This window comes from Silurus meridionalis, chromosome 25 (genome assembly GCF_014805685.1).
Source record: "Silurus meridionalis isolate SWU-2019-XX chromosome 25, ASM1480568v1, whole genome shotgun sequence".
Taxonomy (NCBI): domain Eukaryota; kingdom Metazoa; phylum Chordata; class Actinopteri; order Siluriformes; family Siluridae; genus Silurus; species Silurus meridionalis.
This window is the reverse complement of record NC_060908.1, coordinates 5,165,304-5,190,435: the sequence shown is the minus strand read 5'-3', so window position 1 is coordinate 5,190,435 and position 25,132 is coordinate 5,165,304. Positions and strand designations below refer to the sequence as shown.

General features: G+C 35.9%; 3 protein-coding genes across 4 annotated transcripts; 1 reads left to right on the top strand and 2 right to left on the bottom strand.

Annotated features, from left to right (window-relative positions):
• The first annotated feature begins 735 nt into the window (after window positions 1–735).
• On the top strand, window positions 736–2,716 carry oxt (oxytocin). The gene is made up of 3 exons (XM_046838532.1): window positions 736–858; window positions 1,258–1,462; window positions 2,381–2,716. The coding sequence occupies exons 1-3, from the start codon at window positions 736–738 to the stop codon at window positions 2,506–2,508; spliced, it is 456 nt and encodes a 151-aa protein (XP_046694488.1). The 3' UTR covers window positions 2,509–2,716.
• An 879-nt stretch (window positions 2,717–3,595) lies between these two features.
• Window positions 3,596–9,811, bottom strand: thnsl2 (threonine synthase-like 2). The gene is made up of 9 exons (XM_046838523.1): window positions 9,676–9,811; window positions 8,553–8,794; window positions 8,282–8,476; window positions 8,005–8,157; window positions 6,893–7,129; window positions 5,624–5,772; window positions 5,426–5,551; window positions 4,279–4,433; window positions 3,596–4,050 (listed from the first exon to the last, which is right to left on the bottom strand). Exons 2-9 carry the CDS (start codon window positions 8,773–8,775, stop codon window positions 3,834–3,836), a joined length of 1,455 nt encoding a protein of 484 aa, XP_046694479.1. The 5' UTR covers window positions 8,776–8,794; window positions 9,676–9,811; the 3' UTR covers window positions 3,596–3,833.
• Window positions 9,812–10,728: 917 nt separating this feature from the next.
• On the bottom strand, window positions 10,729–24,149 carry smyd1a (SET and MYND domain containing 1a). Of its 2 annotated transcripts, XM_046838524.1 has the most exons (10): window positions 23,733–24,147; window positions 18,298–18,474; window positions 16,900–17,113; window positions 16,645–16,775; window positions 14,110–14,148; window positions 13,426–13,621; window positions 12,450–12,542; window positions 11,535–11,698; window positions 11,275–11,443; window positions 10,729–11,095 (listed from the first exon to the last, which is right to left on the bottom strand). In XM_046838524.1, the coding sequence occupies exons 1-10, from the start codon at window positions 23,852–23,854 to the stop codon at window positions 10,970–10,972; spliced, it is 1,431 nt and encodes a 476-aa protein (XP_046694480.1). In that variant the 5' UTR covers window positions 23,855–24,147; the 3' UTR covers window positions 10,729–10,969. The 2 variants fall into 2 exon arrangements, with proteins under 2 accessions (XP_046694480.1, XP_046694481.1); XM_046838525.1 differs by lacking the exon at window positions 14,110–14,148 and having other exon boundaries at window positions 23,733–24,149.
• Window positions 24,150–25,132: the final 983 nt, after the last annotated feature.

Genomic DNA, 25,132 nt, shown 5'->3' with positions numbered 1-25,132 from the left:
TGCTAAATGCCATAAATGTAACTGTAAATGACCAAATAAATATATTAAAATAATTTTTAAACATCATTTATAATGGTCTAAGCATGACCAGGCTTTTTTCTTTGTGTCAATTGAGCAAGCCCCCCAACTTTTGAATAAGTTATAATAAATAAAGTGTATGTTGTTTTTTATCTCTAGAAGATTTGTATGAATATTTTACTCACTTACCCAGTTAAAAGTTTCAGTACTAAAATCTATGCAATAAACCAAACACCCCTGTAAAAATATTCTTTCTATCTAAGTTGGGGCAGAAATCTGATTCTGTAATCTTATGCACCATCACAGCCTGAGCACTAATGACTCACATCCTTGTTCGTGGATCACTAAGTGACCAGTGCTCTGCCCTAATCAGGTCACACAATTAATATGTGGCCAATTACGATTATTTGCGTGTAATAGATAATGATGCAATAATATCACGTTTTAAAAGGAACTTAAGGGTATATAAAGGAAATTCTTACGGCTCACAGAGAAACAGCTACTGCAGCTAGTGAAGCTACCAAACCTACTGTTTTTTTTTTCTTAACATCAGCCTTGACAAAGTAAGTCTTGTAAATATTGGTGCTTTTTCTCAATAAAGCAAATGATATTTAGATAATCAGACCAGAGTTTGACTTTAGGTTTGTTTGGAAATGTATGTATGATTTGTTGCATTGTTCCAGTCTAATATCCTTTTGAATTTTTTTCCACACAGAGATGTCTGGAGCACCACTTACTATCTTCTGCATGCTGTGTCTGCTGTCCATTTGTACAGCCTGCTACATCTCTAACTGTCCAATTGGTGGCAAAAGAGCAGTACAGGACATCCCTGCTCGACAGGTTTTCACATTTTCAATACTTTTATTATAATAAATCATAGCATTAGTAGAAATTATTCATTATGTGATCTGAATGCAATAGATCAGGAATAACACATGAGGCAGATGTGATTTTTATTCATTAAAGAAAAACAGGTTGCCATTGTTAATACCTTTATAGTTAATAAAAATTTCAAGCATTTTTAATTAGTTATTATCATGTTCTAGCAGCTATGAATCTTTATGTTCTAGCATTTGACTCACGCTTTTAAAGTGTGCAAATAAATACTAAGGTAACTAATAAAATTTAAAATTTGATGGCAAAATGATTCCTAGCTAATAGAAAACTGCATACATGAATTTTCAGAATGAGACTGGTTGAGAGATAATTATATTAACATGTGGACTTGTCTGTCTTCAGTGTATGGCATGTGGTCCTGGAGATAAGGGTCGATGCTTTGGTCCCAATATCTGCTGCGGAGAGGAAATGGGCTGCATGGTGGGAACTCTGGAGGCCATGCGCTGCATGGAGGAAGACTACGTGCCTTCTCCATGTGAGACTGGAGGAAAACCATGTGGCTCTGTGGCAGGACGCTGTGCCGCACCAGGAGTCTGCTGTGACTCAGGTCAGCTACTGTTGTCCGTCGCAAAGTAGACAATATATAAGTAAAATGCCTAGTATTATTTATCTTCAAATTACTCCATAGTCATTTTATTTGATCATTTAGCAGTTTAACTGTAAGAATTACAAAAACTTAATACAATGGGTATTTTTGCATCAGTGCTGAAATACACATACTTTACATTTAAACTATACATTTCTAAATATAAACAATAGACAGACAGACAGACAGACAGACAGACAGACAGACAGACAGACAGGCAGGCAGACAGACAGACAGACAGATAGATAGAACATTTTAATTTCTATTTATATTCTCTACATGTGCAAAAGTTTGTGGACACCTGACCATAAAATGTATGTGCACTTATCTGACCATTCCATTCCACATTTAGTCCCCATTTGCTGTCATAATAACATCTATTTTTCTGTAAAGATGTTTTTGATTTGTACTTCAGCCTCAAGGCCACTCAAGATCTTCTACTCCAGCGCATGTAAAGCATATTTTTACAAATGCTGAAACAGGTTGAAGTTTGTAGTTCAACTGAATGGAAATTTAATGTTACAGTATTCACATTCTATACAATTGTGTGCCTTCAATTTTGTGGTAACAGTTTGGTTAAAAATCCACATATACCTGCAAAAATCAGGTGTCTCAATACATTTGCCCATAGTGTGCATATATAGAAATAGGTTAACATAAATAAATTAGAAGCTGATTTGCTAACAAACTGAATATTTTTATCTGTTATCTGGTTGGAACTTTTGAGGCCTTTTAAACAATAAATGTTTAGTTATAGAAACATTATTATCTTCAGATTTACATTACAGCTGATTTTTTTAAACTAAATATATTGCTAAACTTCTTTTCTTAACTCTTTTCTATGACAATTAACGCAAATATGTTTGATGTGTGAAACAGAGAGCTGCACCACTGATCCCTCATGTCTGGAAGGAGAAGGTGACACATCCTCTCACAACCTTCCTGCCAGTGGCAAAGACCTCCTTCTGAAGCTTCTTCATTGGACAAACTACAGACCTTACCAATGAGCTGTCCAAGCAGGGATTACATCGTTCTCTTTAGGAGCAGCCAAACACCAGCCAAACCGTCACATGACCTTGTGAAGTTTTTAAAGTTGGAATCCCGATTTAAAATGTGAACAGATACGAATATCGGTCATGTATTTTAATAATTGTAATTGATTTAGTTTTTCTGCAGTAATAAAAAAAAATCACGTTATGTGGTGCTTGAACACTTTAACAGGACTTTGTTTACTTTGTGTATTGAGGTGTTTCATTACTATATAAAAAAATCTGATTAAGTGTTTGTGAACAAATCAACACAAATCAAATACACCGTTGACAATGTCACAAATAGAACCACTAATTTGAAAATCAGTGAGCTTCAGTATTTTTCTGTAGTATTGCAATCAGTTCAATAGGTCAAGAATATTGAACAGGCGTAAAAAAGTCACAGTCAACAAACACACACACACACACACACACACACACACACACACACACACACACACACACAGGAGTGATCTATAGCATTGCTGAAAAAAAAGCACATTTAAATAACTGAAAATATTTAATGAATAAGTCTTTAATCAAAAACAAATCTGACAAGTTTCTGCGAACATTTTTGACAATTCACATGAAATAAAAAATGTTTTTTTTGTGTTAAATAATCCACATACACGAGTCAGACTCCAATACAAGGCTTTTATTTTCTAACATCTCAATTCAATTTTATTTTAAGTGATTTACAAGTAAGTAAGAAGTAATTGTATAAATGTCAACATGATAGTGATGTAAAGAAATCTTAATACACACTCTATATGTTCTTCTCCAAAATGTGTTAGCCACAAACCTGAAAGCACACATTTGTATGGGATGTCTTTGGATGCGGTAATAACATTTTGCATTCACTTGAACTTGGAAACCTAAACCTGTTCCAGCATGGAGCCCCTGTGCACAAAGATCTTGAGTGGCTTGCTATAGAGCTCTGATCTCAACACTACTGCAGCTTTAGGATGAATTGGAACACTGAGTGCACCCCAGGCCTCCTCACCTCACCCACATCAGTACCTGGCTTTACTAACACCCTTGTGGCTGATGAACACAAATGTCCAAAAGCACATTCCTAATTCTACTGGAACATCTTCCCAGAAGAGTGGAGGGAATTATGAGTGAATTGGGACTAAATGTGGAATGAGATGCTCAGAAAGCACATACCATGACCAGGTGTCTGCAAACGTTTGGCAAATTAGTGTATTTAAAATTGTGAAATCTTTTATAGTAATAATAAATGTGCTTTAATAAACATAAACCTCAGGAATTTAAACTCACTACCTTCCAGGCACTAAAAACAGTTAATGTGTATAAAACAGCACGCCATGTTGCCGTGCAAAACCGATAGCCTCGATACGCTCTCTTAATGCCATTTCCCAGTTCTCACTTTGCTCCAAATGTGTAAAACGTGTCTCCATCTTTTCCAGCCGCCTCACTGTTTCAGGGAGGTCGATAGTCAGGCCTGCTTTCTGTACCACTTCGGGAAACTTGGCTGGGGATGCTGTCGCAATGCAACACCTAGAGAAAGGCATGGACAATTTCTTTCAAAACAGTCATTAGATTTTTACTGAACTGTGTTTACTCGTATGACTTTGTGTTTGACTTTGGTGTGATGTGTTTGCGTCCAATGATGAGGAGTAATACAAGTAAATACAAAGCTTATGTGTGAAAGGGGGGTTATGTGTACGCTTGTGTGTGTGTGTGTGTGTGTGTGTGTGTGTGTGTGTGTGTGTGTGTGTGTGAGACCTATTCTTCCCAGTGCGCACAGGACAGTGGTAGTGATGCCAGACTCCCACAGCCGTATGAGGACACACCAAATACTGATTTTCCTCCCAGCATCTCTTCATGGCCTCAATGATCCCTTCATCAGACACCGAACCTGAACACATGATCGAAACCAACTACCCAAACAAAAGATTTTTTATTTTTTTTAGCCACGTCCACAAATTTTAGGGCCCTAATTAGATTCACTTATCACCTGAAGGCTAATATTCCCTAGCAAACCTGGCTGCTGTTTTAACAATATAAGTTACCTTAATGGTTATTAGCTTCCTCAAAACCATGACTATTAATTTTAATTTTAACACAAAAATAATTGGCCCAACATCTGCTAATGTCTACACAAACCTGGCAATTGTTTATTATTATACACAGTACTAGCTTGCTTTTAACCTTGGCTACTGCTTTACATAATATAATTACCAGATACATGTTTGCCAACTTGCTAGTAACCCTCACTTTTACATAAAATAACAGTATGCTTAATGTCAGCTAACATGCTACTAACCTTGGCTACTCTTTTATATGAGTTAGCCCAACGTTAGCTACGTTGCTAGTAACATTGGCTGCTTTACATAATTAAAAGATTTAGCCTAATGTCAGCTAGCTTGCAAGTAACCCTGACTTTGGCTTTACATAATATAACAGTATGCTTAATATCAGCTAACTTGCTAGTAACCTTGGCTAATACTTTATATAATATAAAAAATTAGCCTAATGTTATGTGGGTTTCTGCAAACCTGAAGTGCTGCTTTAACATAATATAATCACTAGTCTAGTGTTTGCTAGCTTGCTAGTAACTCTGAGTTTTGCTTTACATAATATAGCCAAATATACTCAAGAATTATATTAACTTTGGCCACTGATTTACATAATTATGTGTTAGGTTATTGTTAGATAGTTGGCCTGCATAGTTGATCACTGATCTGCAAATTCTCCACTTGGAAAAAGGTAGAGAACCCTGGAGAACCAATAAGACTGCAGCTTTTAAGAACCTGAAGCTTGTGGCCAGAAATGTGTACAAACGCTATCAAGATGCTTTGTATTGCACAGCCATTTATTTTAAAAGGGATAAGAAATAAATAAAAAAAGCTGTATAAGACTATATACAGACCTTTTTGTGGAGTGTTTCAGGTAGACAGAGTGTGTGAGTGTCCTGAAACTGCTCCATCATCTTCTTTACCAAAGCGCCATTATTTCCAGATAAGAGCCAGAACACACGCTCCATGTTATAAGGATCCTAAAAACAGGTCATAATTACAAACATGCTTTGTGGATGAGAACATATACTGGAAGAAAAAATGTGAAGCACCTGGATATCGATGGCCGGAGCCAGAGTTTGCTTGACGCTGTCAGCCATTGAGAAATCTCCACTCTGAACTGCACGGTGCACCACATCATTAGAGTTCACCATGGCCACAAGGTGCAGAGGAACCCCCATCTGCTTAACGATGCATCCAGCTACAATCCACCAACACACACACACACACACACACACACACACACACACACACACACACACACACACACACACACACAATTGCTAAATGCAAATTAAACAGGACCTATTATTATACATTATCTCAGACTTGAATTGAGGGATTTAGAGGCATTATCAAAACTTTTGCATCTACTGACCCATGTGCTATTGTCAAGATTATATTTACCCTGTGTTGATCTAAACCCTACAAAGAGCCAGCTGATAAAGGTCAGGCCATGTTGTTACAAACTGTCCAGTTTTTAGGAGCCTTCTTTTAAGCTCACTGACATGAAATGCAAAAGTGGTCCTTTTCTGTTGTCTTCTATCAACCTCAATGTTGCACATTCAGAGATGCTTTTCTACTCAACATGGCTCTAACCCGTGGTTATTTGAGTTACTAATAAACCACAAGCCCAGTAATAAACTATCAAACATACTGTAACTAGCAAGCAAACATTCTGAGGGAATAATTAACAGAGTTCACAGACATTTTTTATGTATCACATGGCCACACTGCTGCCATACAATACAATGCAATACAAATAGTAAAAACATTATAAATAGTTAAAATATCTTGAATGGAGTCAATTTATCTAGTATTTATTATTACAAAATTGCAATAAATCAAATATCGGATTATGAAACCTTTTTCTGAACATCAAGCTTTTATTGTTCTTTTGGCAGTTCTTTTTTTTATGAGCAAAATGACCTAATAATAATCTTTAATATTTAATATAATTTAAAATATTATAGGAAATACAGTAATAGATACACTGATTTATTGCAATGCTGTAAACAAATAGTGTATAATGCTCTTTCAGTTACATGAAGACATTAATTCAGGTACAGATAAAATGTTTGCACTTAATTCTGGTATCTGAGATGAGTCTGGTGTAGTACATTTTTCCAAAAGGTATTTAATTCCATCTTGCATAATGTACCTAAGGGTTTGTAACTGTTTGTGTATGTTGGTAACCTATCAACAGATGCTGCCCACCTTATAAGTGGTCCTTCTAAGGCTTCTGTTTCATGCCTCTCATTTGACAAAAATAATAATGATCCAGTAAACAAAGCTAGAGATTTAATGCCTGTAGTCTATACCTGTTATATTTCCTGCTCCTCCTGTGGGCACCACTACCTCCAGAGTGGGTAGTGCGTCTCCTTCCGTATCCCCGACTCCACTCAGTTGCAGGTAGGCGTATATAAAATGAGCGAGCTGCACCAGAATGCGTGACCAGTTCACAGAGTTCAGGCTCATCAGACCATAGCGCTTCACCAAGTACTGATCGGCAAACAGCTTCCTCAAAGGCACGTCGATTTCATCCGAACTTCCGTCCGCTTTAAATGGAGCACATAAACAGAATGAAATAACAATATACAATAAAATAGAAGCCGTCATAGAATTTGAAGGGCTTTTAAAGGTGATGATTGGAATTGTATTGGTTTTAATGGAAACATTCATGGTCCCTGTGGGGGTCTACTGGTAATTTGTTGCATTCAATTAGTGGTAAATCTGATGGACCAATAGAACTCTTTTTGCAACTTCTATTACATGTCACATAAAATATCTATTGGATACTATTAAGGCCATTAAGACACCATTATGCATCCAGACTCCAGTTAGTTTCTACACTGGTTTTTTAAATGGTTTCGATAGTTAACAGCTAATGGTTTGCTAAAGCCTTTTTAATGAAAACTATTACAATTTTAATGGATTTTTTCAGCAAGGAAAAGTTTGGGAATGGTAACAATGGTAGGTGAGTGCAGATCATGTGGTGGTCATGTGACAGGAATTCAAATGACCTTTCAGTTTTCTGTTGCTACAAAGGTCACTAAACATGAGATTGCTAAACGTCATGTAAAACCAATATAATGGGGAAAAAAAGAACTGCTCAGAATTTTAGATGTTCTCTGTATGTTTTGTAGTTTTCTCCAGGTTCTCCAGTTCCCTCCCAAACATGATAGTAGGTGCATTAAATTGCCCCTAGGGAAATGGAATATATTTTGTAATGGTTTTGTTGGTCACAGCTGATGGTTTGTATTAACGCTCGTAATGAAAACCATTAGAATTTTTTGGCAGAGAAAAGCTTGGGATTGGCAGCAATGGCAGGTGAGTGCAGATCATGTGGTGGTCATGTGTCAGGAATTTAAATATCCTTTAGTTTTCTGTTGAATATATATTTTAAGCCAAACAGGGCATAATGGTTAAATACCTGCAAAAACATGGACATTGTCCGCTGTATGTGTGGTCATTTGTCTCTCCTGCACCTGAGTGATTCGTCCACGTGGGAAAACCACCACTACGTCCACGGCACTAAGATCACACACACTGCTGATGGCTGAGCCTCCGGTGTCCCCAGATGTCCCTATATGGAAAGAGAATTATTAACTTTTTTTATTTAGTAAGAGGTACTGTATATAAAGTGCTCAGATATTATGATCATGCTCTACTTCAGATATCCTGTTAATTTTATTACGTTTTTCACTTACCCACAAGGATGATGGCACGTCGATTGTCCTTGCACAGAAAGTACTCCAGAAAGCGAGTGGTGCAGCTCATGGCCAGATCCTTAAAAGCCAGCGTCTTTCCATGAAACAGCTCCAAAATAGACAAAGAGCCCTTCAGCCGCACCATCTTCACTGCATCTGGCACGGAGAACTTGGACAAAGCACTAGATATGAGGCCTGGAGTGTATAAAAAATGCATCAAGAGATTAGAGATGCATTCGGGATGAGCATGAGTTCAGAGCATTTGGGTTACCTTCCAAGTCATGTTTTGGGATGAGCTGCTCAGGGATGAAGAGCGAACACACTTCTGACACGAGCTGCTGGTAGGACAAAGAGTACCAGGATCGGAGAGTGGCAGGGGAGATCAAGGGAATTGTCTCAGGCATGAACATACCCCCATCAGGAGCATAGCCTGAGAAGAGAACTTCCTGAAAATCCCAACCGTGAACCTCTCCACGGGTGCTGCAGTACTGCATCTCGTTTGAATCTGACAGCCTGAAAAATACCACATGCTATTTTAAAAAAAAAAAGCCTGTTCCAAAAAAGAACATTTATAATAAAATACATGTTTAAACGGTATTTAAATTGAAAATGGCTTTTATTGGCAAGATGTTGAATTGTCATACACATTGCTATCATTCATCTGTCTACAAAAAATATCTCCATAGTGCATCTTTGTCATATGGCTACATTGCATTTCAAACTCTAAAAAACTTTGGAACTAGAACCTTCTTTAGATTTTTGATGCTAATTCAAATTTTTGTGTAAATATTCTCATATCTCCTCAAATCTTCTCCTACTTCTTTTATCTTTTAAACTTAGACCTTTTACTTAATGCACAATTTCTAAGAGGCCGATGGTGTTTTCATTTGGCTGCAAGTTGTATTCTGCAAATAACTACCGTATGTTTGTGACAAATACAAATCTTGAATCATATTGAACAATATTGTACATATTGAAGATATTGTTTCTTTGAACAGGAGGAATAAAAAAAACAACTCTGAACAACACATAAGCACTGGGATCACTATACACATCACAAATATTGCAATATGAAGAGATCTAACGGGTTTTACGCCAAAGTTTTCCTTTGTGTTTCATCGAAGGGGGCACCAATTTGGCATTCGAATCTATGGCAATTGAATTTTGTCAAAAATCTGGATACTACAGTCAATTGTAGATGAGAAGCATAGAAATAAAAAAGACTAATAGATTGGGATTTGTCAAATTGTTACTATATATATATATATATATATATATATATATATATATATATATATATATATATATATATATATATCATTATTTTGTCAAATGTCACTGATTTATAATAAAAGTTTTGAAATCAGAAAGCCTAGATTGATCTACATACTTACTGCAATGTTACAGAAGCAACTCAGTGACTGCAGCTATCCCCAGAACAGCAATATCAAACTGTAGTTTACTGTTATTTAGGCACACTGTTTAACATTAGAGTATGCACTTGTACATGAAGCAGGCATAAAGGGGGACAAAGTTAAGTGTAACACCAGAGCAAAGATCAGAGTGTCAGGATTAGATCTTCACATTCTGTAGATACTGTGCACCCTGCTGGCAAGAGTTAGAAGAGCAGTAACTTTAGAAGGTCTGGAAGGTCTGGATATATATATATATATATATATATATATATATATATATATATATATATATATATATATATATATATATATATATAATTAATACTATCATCCAAAGAAAGATGTAAAATGTAGTATGTAATCATGTACATTTTTTATGATTTGTATTGTTTGGTGATGTAGCAGGTTGACCTTTGAACCTATTCATTCAATTATTCTACATAGACCTTCTTTAATCGTTTACTAATCTGGATTAGAGAGTAATTCAATAGCATATTTCAGTATTGTTTATGATCCCATGATTTGCTGTGATGTAAATGCAGTGATTAGATATATTCTAATTTCCAGTGCTGGTAGATTCCTGCAATTCAGCTAGAAATTGAAAAGAAATAGGCTCTGTATTCATTTATCATTAATCAATGTTAATTCATTTACATTTGCATCTATTGCAAATGTTTCATGTATATATTGGAGCAGTTAAAGGTTAAGAGCCTTGCTCAAGTGCCTAACAAATGGTACCTTGGTAATGGGATTTGAACTCACAACCTTCCCCAGTACTTCGAAGTCCAACAGTTTCTTGTACAAACCAAATTACTGAATTCACAGTTGAAATACCCACTGTCACAAGCAAAAGCTTTGCAGAATCCAGGTTTGGATTCAAGTCCCTAGTGAGAAAGCCAGAGATGACAGCAACGAGGGAAAAAACTTTGCTGGACATCAGAATAATAGTGAATGTTGTAGAATGTACTGTAAAGTAGTGTATGTCAAGAAACCAGAACACCTTATTCAAAAATGTATTGGCCAATTTCCATGTCTTTGCAAGGTTTATTTACACAAACATTTTCCACATCAGAGATACATCCAGGGATATTTACCAACCAAGTGGGCATTTTTCTTCAAATCGAACCTCAACATTAGCATTGCCATTAACACTGCTCATAGTGTTATTAGTTATTTATTAGTACTTCTGAAGGGTTCGGGTAAATCCACCATTTAATTCGGATACTCGATACTCGATAGGTGTCATCAAATGAGTTACACTGTGTTTTAAGACCTAATTACTCTTGAGCAGTCTAGCAGTCATGGGTTTGTTGCTGAAAGCTGCCTCACGCATGCTGTGGTAGACGTGTTCATTCTCCTTAAACATGCGCAGCTCCATCTCAGTCTGTGAGCGCATAGCCTGGGGGGAAAGACATACACATGAAAAATGAGCGTATACATGAAATACACTCTTTACAATCTTCTAGGGTGATGGATTCAATGTCCGGTTCTCATATAGTGTATATAGTGTATGTAATCTGTATTACAACAAAACCACCATAATTGCTGTATGTGTGTATCACCTCATCAGTGTATTACCTCCAAGTCTTTAGTAATTGGGTGATGGGGTCCGTGTGTGACCATGAGGATTGCATAGGCTTTACAGATCAGGCCATGTGCAGCTTCGATCAGTCCTGCATGCCAGTGTGTCACACCGGCCCTCATAGTGGCCATACCAAGCTGAGCATTGTTTGAGTGATAGAGTTTCCTAATGGATGGCAAGGAAACAAAGATATAAACGTGAAAGGTTATTAACGGGGGTGTGAGATATAGTCCGTTATTAGAACACGCATACTTACCTGTAGCCTTCCACCATCCTGCGTGCGAATTCTGCAGCCTCCTGGAAGGACTGCTGATATGAGAGAACCTCACTGATCACCTTAAACACACGCAGCAGGTAGAGGTTCGTCTCAGCCAGCACTGGTTCCTGCTTTTTCAAGCACTCACGGCAGATTTTAACAACCTGTAAAAACAAAGAATAAATAATGGTATCATCTTCATTTTATATAGTGCCTTTAAAAGTTACATCTCAAAGCGCTTTCCAAGGATAAAAATAGGAAATAAATATAAAATATAAATAATAATAATAATAATAAATACTCTAGCATGGCATATGTCTGTTATTTAAATAGGACTGGAATTATTACAAACTAAACTGTAGGCTATTAGTAGTAGCGGCTCCCCAGTTTTGCTTGAAAAATTCCAATCAATTCCCAGTTTTCCCTACAAACCAAGGATGGTAAAGGCTAACTCAAGTGCTTGCTGAGAGAGGGATAAAGCCAGCTGGCTACATCTTTTTAAGCTACTTCTCATGCTGAGCTGAGTCACATATTTGAGTAACACACCCTGAATACTATTTACCCTCTTCTGCATACATGAGCTCATAGACACCCATACATAGCTAGTACTGCTTTGATTGACAGGGGGAAAAAGATTCAAGCACAGCTCCCCAATAGAGAGCGCAGACAATTTTGATCCCTTGGCTTTCAGCCATGGATTCTGTTACATCAGATATCTACTGATATGACACTATTTGTTTATTTGCCTTTTAAGAGCCACTATATATATATATGTGAAACCCCTCATTATTATAGTGTGCCTTATCTACAATTCATGCTTAATTATTTATTTGATTTATACCAGGCAGTGCAATATGAACAGTGTTGTATATTGTATGTATGGAACATAATATAGTTAATAATCTTTGATATTACCTCATGAAAGTTTCCCTCAACACGAGCTTGTTCAATTTTGGCCAAGGCCTCCACACTAAAGTCCATGACCTCCTTCACCAGCTCTGCTGAAGGCTGAGGATTCAGCATAGAAACTGACATGAAATCACATCCCATGCATCATCACAAGGCTTAGTCAACACTTTAAAATGTTCATGGTCTTGTTCTTAACCAAATGACCATTGATAATTCTTAATTAGTTTTTAAATGCAGGGTTTTAAGCAAAAAATAAATAAATATGACAACAGCTTTAAAAAAACAACAATTTCTGAATATAAACATGAGCAGATTTTGAGCTTTTGATATATTAGACTAATGTGATGTGGGAATGTAAAACAACAGAGTATGCTACTCAGAATTTTTATTTATTTCTTATGTCATATTGATTTACAATATAATGTAGTAGCTGTAAACATTCATTGACCCATGACTGCTAAAACTGCAAAACACCTTCCATTAATGTTAACAAAACATGTCCTTTCAGAAAGTGTTATTGTACCAATGATTATGCATTTGCTTTGTTAAATAACCACACTGTGGCTGTGGGAGTGTGGTCAAGCACCGGTTTGTGAATGGAGGGTGGAGTTGGAGGAAACTGAGGGGTAAGGCACACACACGTGATGGTGGCTTTCCACTAACAAATGTTCTCTGTCAGAAAGAGAGCCTAGAGAACGGGAGAGCTGGTAACAAGGAGCTGTGTGTGCATAGGTGTGTTCAGGAACAAAATCATTGAAAAGTTAAATGAAACTCTGTGGTACATAAAAAAACGTTTTGGGTTGAACTGTTGCCTCCCTCCTATTCTTTACTCCCTGAGCCAGAAAGCTCTCTACATACACAAAAAAAAAATTCTATTTATAATTAGGCTAGAATTTTGGAGTGTGGCATTACTAAATCAGGCATTACTATAGAAATGGTAACATGTTATTAATATGTTAAATATGTTAGTCAATAAGCCCACCTTTTTGCCATCGGTCTCTTTAACCGCCATCATGAGTTCATCCTTGATGCCACCACTGCAGTGTTCGCACTTGCAGTCAAAATAATACTGCTTTTTGAGCAGCTTCTGACGATCCTTGGATAAGTTTAAGAAATCCACATAGCTGACTGTAAGCTCAACGCCTTCTGGGATATTTTCTAAGGCGCGCAGCTCAATCCTACCGTCAGGAAAGAATGACAGCATGGTCAGAAGAAAAGATTAAGCACATCACAGAAGAATATTTTTTTAAGAGTGGATACACTTGAAGGGTTTGCATGCTTTCTTCAGGAAACTGATCTTAAACACAAGATGCATAAAATAATCATGCATGCCTCCAAATTATACAATTCAATCAATGTAGACACATATCTGTAAAAAAACGAAAAAACAAACAAAAGAAGTCTATTACAATGCATCTAAAACAAAAAAATGCATCTAATCCTAAATTGAAAGTTCGTATACTCTCTCATTAATATAAACAATCATTTAACTGCACAATAGTTATTAATATTAACATCACAGCAAACAAAAGCCACATACAGATCCTTTTAAACTGTCACATTGAGTAACTGTATAAACCTGAGATTTATAGAGATGATATGGAAAGGTATGCGGTAAGTTCATCCAGTCAAACATTTTAAATTCAGTTACACTTCACGAGCCTACCTCCTCTGAGAGTGCAATGCTGTATCCAGAGCTGTCTGACTGGAAGAGAAGGTAAGAGGCCAGTTCACAGACGACTACAGAGCAACACGATTTAAAATCACTTGCTAGACCGTGATCTAGATTTCTCAAATAAAACATGCATGCATACAAAAGATGCATACGAAACTTTGGTTAATCACAATTTACTGAAAAACACCACCAGAAACACGAAGTCTTTGTCTGATTGTTCTGTTTGTGATATGGTATATTTTTTTCTTACCAAATGTCTTCAGTTTTCAGAACATGGCTGTATAACAGGGATCTACCCCAAAGTGAAAAAATAATCCAGAAGGCTAAATCTTTTATATACTTATACATATACTATATAACTGTTTCATTTTATTTTTTTTTACATTTACTACAATTTAAACAATGAAAACTAAATTGAAAAAGTGAAGGGGGTACAAATACAAAAAAATAAATAAATAAATAAATAAATAAATATATATATATATATATATATATATATATATATATATATATATATATACAGGAGTGCAGAATTATTAGGCAAGTTGTATTTTTGAGGATTAATTTTATTTGAGGATTTAATTTGAACAACAACCATGTTCTCAATGAACACAAAAAACTCATTCATATCAAAGCTGAATATTTTTGGAAGTAGTTTTTAGTTTTAGCTATTTTAGGGGATATCTGTGTGTGCAGGTGACTATTACTGTGCATAATTATTAGGCAACAACAAAAACAAATTCATACCCATTTCAATTATTTATTTTTACCAGTGAAACCAATATAACATCTCAACATTCACAAATATACATTTCTGACATTCAAAACCAAACAAAAACAAATCAGTGACCAATATAGCCACCTTTCTTTGCAAGGACACTCAAAAGCCTGCCATCCATGGATTCTGTCAGTGTTTTGATCTGTTCACCATCAACATTGCGTGCAGCAACCACAGCCTCCCAGACACTGTTCAGAGAGGTGTACTGTTTTCCTCCTTGTAAATCGCACATTTGATGATGGACCACAGGTTCTCAATGGGGTTCAGATCAGGTGAACAAGGAGGCCATATCATTAGATTTTCTTCTTTTATACCCTTTCTTGCCAGCCACGCTGTGGAGTACTTGGGCGTGTGTGATGGAGCATTGTCCTGCATGAAAATCATGTTTTCTTGAAGGATGCAGACTTCTTCCTGTACCACTGCTTGAAGAAGGTGTCTTCCAGAAACTGGCAGTAGGACTGGGAGTTCAGCTTGACTCCATCCTCAACCCGAAAAGGCCCCACAAGCTCATCTTTGATGATACCAGCCCAAACCAGTACTCCACCTCCACCTTGCTGGCGTCTGAGTCGGACTGGAGCTCTCTGCCCTTTACCAATCCAGCCACGGGCCCATCCATCTGGCCCATCAAGACTCACTCTCATTTCATCAGTCCATAAAACCTTAGAAAAATCAGTCTTGAGATATTTCTTGGCCCAGTCTTGACGTTTCAGCTTGTGTGTCTTGTTCAGTGGTGGTCGACTTTCTGCCTTTCTTACCTTGGCCATGTCTCTGAGTATTGCACACCTTGTGCTTTTGGGCACTCAGTGATGTTGCAGCTCTGAAATATGGCCAAACTGGTGGCAAGTGGCATCTTGGCAGCTGCACGCTTGACTTTTCTCAGTTCACGGGCAGTTATTTTGCGCCTTGGTTTTCCACACGCTTCTTGCGACCCTGTTGACTATTTTGAATGAAACGCTTGATTGTTCGATGATCACGCTTCAGAAGCTTGGCTATTTTAAGACTGCTGCATCCCTCTGCAATATATCTCACTATTTTTGACTTTTCTGAGCCTGTCAAGTCCTTCTTTTGACCCATTTGCCAAAGGAAAGGAAGTTGCCTAATAATTATGCACACCTGATATAGGGTGTTGATGTCATTAGACCACACCCTTCTCATTACAGAGATGCACATCACCTAATATGCTTAATTGGTAGTAGGCTTTCCAGCCTATACAGCTTGGAGTAAGACAACATGCATAACGAGGATGATGTGGTCAAAATACTCATTTGCCTAATAATTCTGCACTCCCTGTATATATATATATATATATATATATATATATATATATATATATATATATATATATATATATATATATATATAATGCATTAAATTTATATATGTATAAATATAAATTAAATAACATTTATTTAAATAGAAATCAATTCTAATCATATAAAATATGATTTAAACATTTAAATTGATTAAATGACTAGTTGATTTTTACATTGTGTGAAATGTTAACACAGTTCCCTTTCTCATTTTTGCAACTATTATGAAAAAATTACTAAATGAAATGAAAAATTCAAGGTATTTAAAGAATTTACTTGGTGAGTAACTGAGTAACTGATCTACCATGTTGTGGACCAATAAACCTTAATATACTAAAAAAATGTTTTTTTTCATTCAGACTACCTGTTATATTTTTAATACACTGTTATGAAATTGAATTTTTTCTTCTAAACTACTGAACTCTTGTCAAGCCTCACCTGCCATGATTGAGGATGACAGTACAGTTGGGCCAGCAGTCATGGTTGACCAAACAGAGGTTAGGAAAAAGGCCCACACCGACTGCCTGGATTCCACGCTGGTCACTCATAGTGAAGGCATTGCAGTTGATCTAAAAATGAAATACAGAGATACAGAGAGTGCTACAAATGTGTAGGTGTAGCCTTGCATCGGCTTTTCTGTTTATCTGTTGTGTATTACTGTACGTTACAAGTGAACAGTGAAGGCGTGCATACCACACCGAAGATATGTGAGACGTAGTCTGTGCTATACTGCTTTTTGTTTCCTTTCCAGTAGTCCTGGAAGTTGTCAACATCCTTTTTGAGCTGCTCAAGGTCCTCTGGGGACATTGAAGAGATGTGGTCCTCCAAGAGGTCCAGAGTTGTTAGCTGTGTGTCAAAGACTTTTCCTTTGTGCTTCTGTGTGCGCCACAGAGCTCGGGCCACCAGACTGAAAGGAAAATCTTACACTAAACCTTAAAACATTCCAGAATCAGAAAACACAACCATAGGTAAATTCTAAGTACTTTTAGTGTGTTGTGTAACAGTTTATACAAAGCATTATAGTGATATTTAATATAACCTGTAACAAAAGCTGATTTCTGAGAGAACGTCATAATTATATATGTGTTTTAATGTTTTCTGCTTATGTTAGGATGCTAGCTAACAATTATTACAGCCTGACTAGATTTCTGAGCAGGTTTTTCAGTCATAAAGATGACAAGATACTAAAGTTATGTTAATACTACAGCCTTTCAAAAAAAAATAAAAAATTCATCATCAATGTTCTGAATCTTATACTACTACTAGCTCCTAGTGCTGGATTTTTAGCTACCATAAGCTAATCTGACAGGAATGTTTCATGTGTATAATCTTTACTGCCAATATAAGGCACATAGATTCACAAAAAGTGATAGGATTTCTGAAGGAAAATCATAAATGTTCATAATTTATTCCTTAAAAGTTCTTTTTTATTCAGCATTCATAACCCTTCCTGTTTATCCTGGAATGTTAGCTAACACGAGCCAACTTGGCAGTATTTCTGCAAAAATATTCTGATAGGATTTTTAAATTGTCATATTCAAAATTGTCGTAATCTTGGTAAAAAGCATATGCTACAAAGTTTGCCAGCAGACTAACCTGAGAGGATTTTTAACTCATAACTATAAATGTTAAAGAGCTAATTGTTCACTGAATGTTCATTGCTAATTCTGGAAAGCTAGTTTACATGTCACTGGACAGGATTTCTGATGGAAAATCATATTTATGAATTGCTAAAATGTGCAAGATAGCTAATATAAGATAACTGTGGTGATTTCTGAGGTGAAAGTCACATTCAGAAATGTTTAGAATCTTTAATGTTAACGTTGGCAGTGTAGCATTAAACATTGAAAATCTTGACATAACATGACGGACCTTAAGCAGACCTAGCGGCAAATGTCATATGTGCGCTCATAGACTTATACACCAGAGCTTCTTTTTAAATCCTGTTCTTCCCATTAAACAATGGAAACATGACAATTTGGATGAATCTGATATTATGAGACGATGTTTGGTCTCGGATGGATAGAAAGATGGATAGATGGATTGATACTATGTTGGTCTCTTATGTCACAGTTTAAATCCTTTACTCACCGCACATTCTCATTGGGTGCCTTGCCTTTTTGTCTGATGGCAGCACACTCATGCTTGTGCTCTTCCCAGGCAGCTCTCTGACATGTGCGGTCACAGTAGTGGGCAAACTTGCACTGGGCACAACGGTGTGGATTAACCTGTCTGCGGAAGCAGCTGTGACACACGTGCATGAAGATACTGCAGACCAAAGAGAGAGAATATTTAAGTATTGGTTTTACTACCCTAGTACGTTCAACCTATTTTAAAACAGATTAAATAATCTCTAATCTTGTACACTACACAGTTATAAGTATGAAAACACTTGACCATCATACTCATGTTGTAATAAGTTTCACTCTTTTGGAAAGGCTTTCCAGCACACATTTTGAAATTTGAGTTCATTCAGCCACAAGAGTTTTGGTGATGTTAATTGGTTCCTTTGGGATGAACTGGAACACCTACTGACATTGGGTTCACTTGGTGTTCCAGATCATTCCAAAGGTATTTAGTGGGGTTCATATCAGTGCTCAGTTCAATCATTCAAGCTCTTCCAATTCAAAATTGGCAAACCATGTTTTTATAGAGCTTGCCTTGTACACAGTGGAATTTTCATACTGGTTGGAATGATCGCATGCCTAAATTGATGTGACTGTCTTTTTTTTTTGCTTTAGATAGCTTCAAGCTTTTATGTACATTCCTAAACAAAGTTTAACTTAAACATTTGACAAATAAAATCTGATAGGAGAATCTGTTTGCCATATACATGCTATCTGTTTGTACATATACATGCACCATCAATACCTCAATAAATATAGCGAATGAAAAAAAATATGAGGAAATAATGAAACCTGCCAACTATTTGTTTTTACCTACAATGTGTATTTTATGGTGCAGCTAGTTATTAAAATGCAAGCTAATTTGTATTGTCATGCTAGAGAAACATGATATACTGTAGTTGTTTGCTAGCTTTAGTTTCCTGGTTTATTGGTAAAAGGCATCCAACATGTAAATGACCAAAATCCCAAAAAGCTTATCTTCAATTATATTCAGGTGCAAAATCCTTACTTATTTTTCATGATTTTTTCTTTAATTACGGAAGAGGTGTCTATGTATTATGTACATAAAGTATATGGCAATATCAGAAAGAGCTTTATTGCCAAGTATGTTTTCACTTGCAAGGAATTTGTTTTGGTGACAGAAGTTTCCAGTTGCACATTTTTATGAAAAATAAATCAAATAAAAAAGTAATAAAATAAGATTAAAAGAAAAGTGGTGTTGCACATTTTAGGTAAAAAAAAAAAAGAAAAAAGTAAATACACAGAAAAATTACAAATAAATAAAATATTGGTGGTAAAAAAATAAATAAATAAATAAATAAAAAAGTGGTATTGCACATGCCGACTGCAAAAAGTAAAAGGTTTTTATTGAATGTGTGGAAATTAGCCTCATATTTTTAAGATATATTTATCCTAAAATGACCTTTCAGGGCCTGGTTTTTTTCTACTTCCTCAGAATTCATCTGTATACACCTGTCAGGCTTCATTAAATAAGCCACTTGTCATCATGGCTTTCCAATATTTACATGGCAACCCATGGTAACCGGCAAACGATTTGGATCTCAGCTACCTCAAATATAAATACAAAAACAAATATCCTGTGCACCAGATTGGAAGACATCGGCAGTTTGCTTGGACCCTTTATAAGGGCAATATTGAACTCTTATCTCAGTATGAGTGACATAAAATCTAAACCCAGATATTTAGTTTTTATGAGTGTTTTTTATGAGTGGTATAAAATCTAAACCCAGATATTTTGTTTTTATCTTGGATATATGGGCATCATGGGCTGTACACTACTGTCATGATGCTTTATATAACAACGTTCCAAGATTGCAACTACAATCTTGAAAAATAACAAATATCAAATGATTTATGTGATTACATTTTTTCATCCGTCGCTCTTTCTGTGTCTTTACACAGTGCCCTGTTACCATTCAGTCCAGCAATAATGGAAAGCAGTGTTTCTGTTTACAAAGTCTATAAGTGGAAATTTCTGCATGCTAGCTTCTGACATGCATAACCTGACAACTATGCAGACCCTTCTTACTTTTTATGGCGGTGAAACAGTGATCCAGTCACATGAGAGTGAAGCCTGCTTCATCCTTTTGCTGCTGAAGAACCTTCTACAGTACATGTAAAGCTAAAATCTCAGGGCAGGGCTTCGTTTAGAATTTTACCGTTACATACAGTATAAATGCGAGTTAATAGAAATTGGCATTAATACAAAAGACACTAAATCTTAAATTATAAATCCAAGATGTAAATTAGAGCAGTCATCTGACAAATGAATATCTGAACTTGCTTCAATCTAGAAATAGTCCTGAAGTACATTGGCATCAAAAGTCATAGGATCTGAATCATGTGACTTGTGTTACTCGTTTGCACTGCAGCTAGAAAATCCCAGTGACAGCAGTTTACTATGTACTGATATTCTCCAGTTGTTTTCTACTATCACACATTTAAAGTCCATTCAAGCCACCCAATTCTTATCAGCACAGTTATATACAGTACTTGTATACAAAATTTACTGTACTGTGCAAAACATTACACTGTATTTATTGTATCCCAGTTTATACAGTTTATTTAACTGTAAACTATACAGCAGTGCAGTTATTTTGTAAAATTGTTTCATTTACAGGCAGCTGTTGCCAGAGGTGGACAGGATTTTTGATACATTGCATGTATTTCAAAAACGGTTTTCAAATATAAAATTGAATTTTGTCATGACAGGGTTGATGAAAATGTCTTCATATTTTGTGTCAAAATACTTTAGTGTTTTGTATATTTGTATATTTAAAATACTGTCAAATACTTTGTAAAAAAAGTCTACATGATGACATCATAAAAATGTGGCCTCTGATTGGTGCCTACTCAGTAATTTGCCCAGACTTGTTGAGATCAGATTGATCCATATGGAAGAAGGTGGTAAAGGTAAGAAACGTGCAGGCTATGTTACTGATGCAAAGTAGCCCTTCATCACCAAACACCAAGTAACTAAATTAGGATACAATTATGAGTCATTTGCAAAACTGTAAAACATTAAACTGTTGATTACTTTAAAACTAATTTTCATCTGGGAGATCACAGGGATATTGTATGTGAATATTTGATCTGTTAACTGGTTGCATATGTGAGATTTATTGCATCGGCCAGAGAAAAGCGGTTGCTATCAAACATTGTTTACTTAATCAACTAAATTAAGTGTAATGGTAAAGGAACAGATCAAATAGGCCAATTGATGGAAGGTTTGCTAAGAAATGTCATGCTCCATTGTAAAAGTATTTTTTGTATAAAATATTAAAAAATATTAAAAAAATATTAAAAATATTAAAATACAAAAATACAGTAGTTTATTTTTATAAATGGTGTGGCTGCTGTATTTTGTAGTTTATTTTGATACACTTAAATTTAAGGTATTTGTTATTTTATTATAAAATACATCTTGATGTATCTTTGCCCAACCCTGACTGTTATCAAACACTAGCTAAAACCTACGAAAAAAATTACCATTTCTTTTTTCTTTATTCATCTCCAAAATATTTTATTAATATTACCATTGAATTCTATATATTGTATAAGCTTATATGTACATGCAGGTATCCTATCCATACATCTAAACGTTCTTTTAAAAAAAATTTATGATACATTTTGAACTTGGTAAATAAATTGGAAAGCAGAGAAAGTGACAATTTTGCTGGAATCTGTGGATTAAAACATAAAAGCATTAACTAACTTGCTAAATGTGCCACATATTACCTTGTATGTAGCTGACTATGTAGGAATTTTCAAACTACAACAGCAACAACTTGAGTAAGCTGACTAGCTAAACTTGCAAGATTTTTTAGCTAGCTAAGTTTCTTAGTTTTCTGTATCTAGCTAAGATGTATCTAGATGAATTTCTAGTTTGCTAATTTCTATCTAGGTAAAATTCCTATATAGCTTATTGTTATCTAGAAATATTTAAAAATCTAGCTAGTTCATACCTAGCGACAATTCACATCCAGCTAGTTTATAACTGGTTAGAAATTCAAATACAGATAGTTTGTCAAGCTAGATTTTCTATTTGGCTAATTTGTTTCTACCTAAATGATATATATAGCTAGTTCATACCTAGCTAAATTTTATATCTACATATGATCATTCCTTTCAACTTACTGGTTCAATTAGAATCTAAACAGTGATGCTTAACTGAACCTGACTGACATGAAACATTAGCCGTGGACAATCAAGTCTTTGCAGATAAATGATAGGATTACTTTTTACTTTACACAATTAGTCTTTAATCCTATTTGAAAATATCTGTAGTATTGTCATATTGCTTGACAGAATGGTCTACTGAGACCCAAGCTGCGCAACTCTTCTAATAAATCTGCTCCAAGTTCTAATTTAAACGAATCTAATCTAATCTAAACCTACCCATAAGAGTTGTTAGAGTATCAAAAATGTGTTTTGAAAGCTCACAGCAGTGATCTTTATCGCTTCACTGTGCTAAGTTTGTTTTTATTAGCAGCACGGTGCCTGTTGTATCATTAGCTCATTATCTTTTCATTGCTAATTAGCCCATTGCCATTCTGTATTCTGCTCTTTCACATTCATAACTGTGTCAATTATGTTAAAATTAATTTAAATAAAATGTGTATGGAAGTTATTAGGTTAGCATAAAAGTCAATCTTGAGACCTCAGTAAGTGCTATTTACAAAGTCACAGGGTTTAAAGATATCATGTATCAGGGACCATGAACGAATTCCTTGCTCCCTTTTTATGAAATATAATATATAAAGGAAAAAGGTCCTTAATAAAGGCAAATATAAGTTAAGTTTTGTATTATACAAAACCCTTAACATTATTTAACAACTGTTTCCTTAAAGTTTTTTTTTTTTTTAATCAAAATACTATAATTTATACATTTTAGAAAAAATTCTAGTTAGGTCAAATACTTTGTTAATTAATTATTCAAATTGAGAATGATCAGATACTTTTTCTTTATTTAGGGATGAGTTCCTAAGTGCCTAAGTCATTCAGAATATCCTTGTGTAATAATATTTTTTTTCCCAGAACAGAATCATTTCATTGAATAAGAATGTCAGTTTTGTTGTTTTTGCTGTTCTTAAAGAAAATTCATATGCAGCTTTGATTTTAGTGTTGGGGCTGGAGTTTTTACTTCATGGCCTAATTTCTTGAGGACAGATTTGAACATAATTGAACAAACCAATGTGATTGGAATTTCTTGTTTGCTTTTTTATGAATTGTGACAGAAAAAATATTAACCTATAAGTACAAATAGCTTGTGTCAATACTACCTGCTTCTCCACTGGAATTATTTTGTAGGTATATTTGTAATTGCTACAAATTAAAAAAAGAACTTTTGTTACTAACTTTAAGTAGCACTGATCCTACCTGTCAAAGACCACAGCAGCATAGCTAGACTCCGTGAACACCACCTCACCAGTCTTCATCTGCTTGGTGGTCCGGAGGCCGCGGCCTTTCTCTCCGGCCGGGAACACCTCTACGCCATCCATTTTTTGAAGGGTCGTTGAGCAGAAAGAGAAAGGTGGCTGCTGCTGCTGCCGAGAGAGGAGCTGCACACACACACAGTGCACACTGACTTTCCCTGAAATTTACCTATCCATCCACTACTCAGCACATTCCCAAAAATAGACTCACCCTCTCTCTCTCTCTCTCTCTCTCTCTCTCTCTCTCTCTCTCAGAGCTGGACCACGTACACCATGAAGGGGGAGCTGGAGGTGTTGTCCTGATGTGTATGGACTCACTGCAGAGGTTGCAGGAGTGTGTATGTACCTATGTGAGTGTGTGTGTGTGTGTGTGTGTGTGTGTGTGTGTGTGTGTGTGTGTGTGTGTGTGTGTCTGTGTGTGTGTGTGTGTGTGTGTGTGTGTGTGAGTGTATGTCCTCCCCTTGTTTGGGAGAAGTAAGGCTCTGAGAGTATTTTTATCCAGCAGCTGCGTCTGCCTGTCACAGGAGAGATGGATGACATGGTATGACTGCTGTGAGACCTCAAAACAACCTGCAACTCAACAGACCTCCACCTTTTTTTACTGTTTAATTATTTATTCAACTGCATTGTGATATTTGTTTTTTAATGACAATGTAAAGCTTTTATTTCTGCGTATTTTTGATGAACCTTCCAGTTAGGGTTCCAAGTAGAGCTCTGTTGCATTTATGGTATTAAGCTCTTATCCAGAGCACCGTGTAACAGACCAGAAGTAGGATCAAGGGCCTTGCTCAAGGGCCAAGGAGTGGCAGCTTGGTAGTGCTGGGATTTTAACTCGTGAACTTTCAATTCAGTGCCTTAACCACTGAGCTAACACCTTCACAACAATTTTAGCATTTACATGCATAACCTTTATTCTTAGTGTACTTGCACCCGCTTCTGCACAACTTTACACTGCCCAGAGCCTTTATATTTATTTCTGTACACACACACACACACACACATTTACTAAAAGTGGAATAATGTGTAGCTGAAACATGCTTGTATAGTAGTGAATAACAATTTTTCTCAAAATAACAATAAAATAAAAACATCTCTTTTCTAAATATTATAAAAATAGTTATATATTGGGAAACCTGACTTTCCCAAACATATGTGCTTTTTCCCCAAACTGTTACCTCGAAGTTAAAGGCACACAATTGTACAGGATGTCATTAATTGTGATAGCATTAAATTTCCCCTTACACTCAGAGACCCACACCTATTCCAGCATGACAATGTCCATGTGCACAAATCCAGCTCCATGAAGATGGTTTACATGCTATAGAGCTCTGACCTCAACCCTAT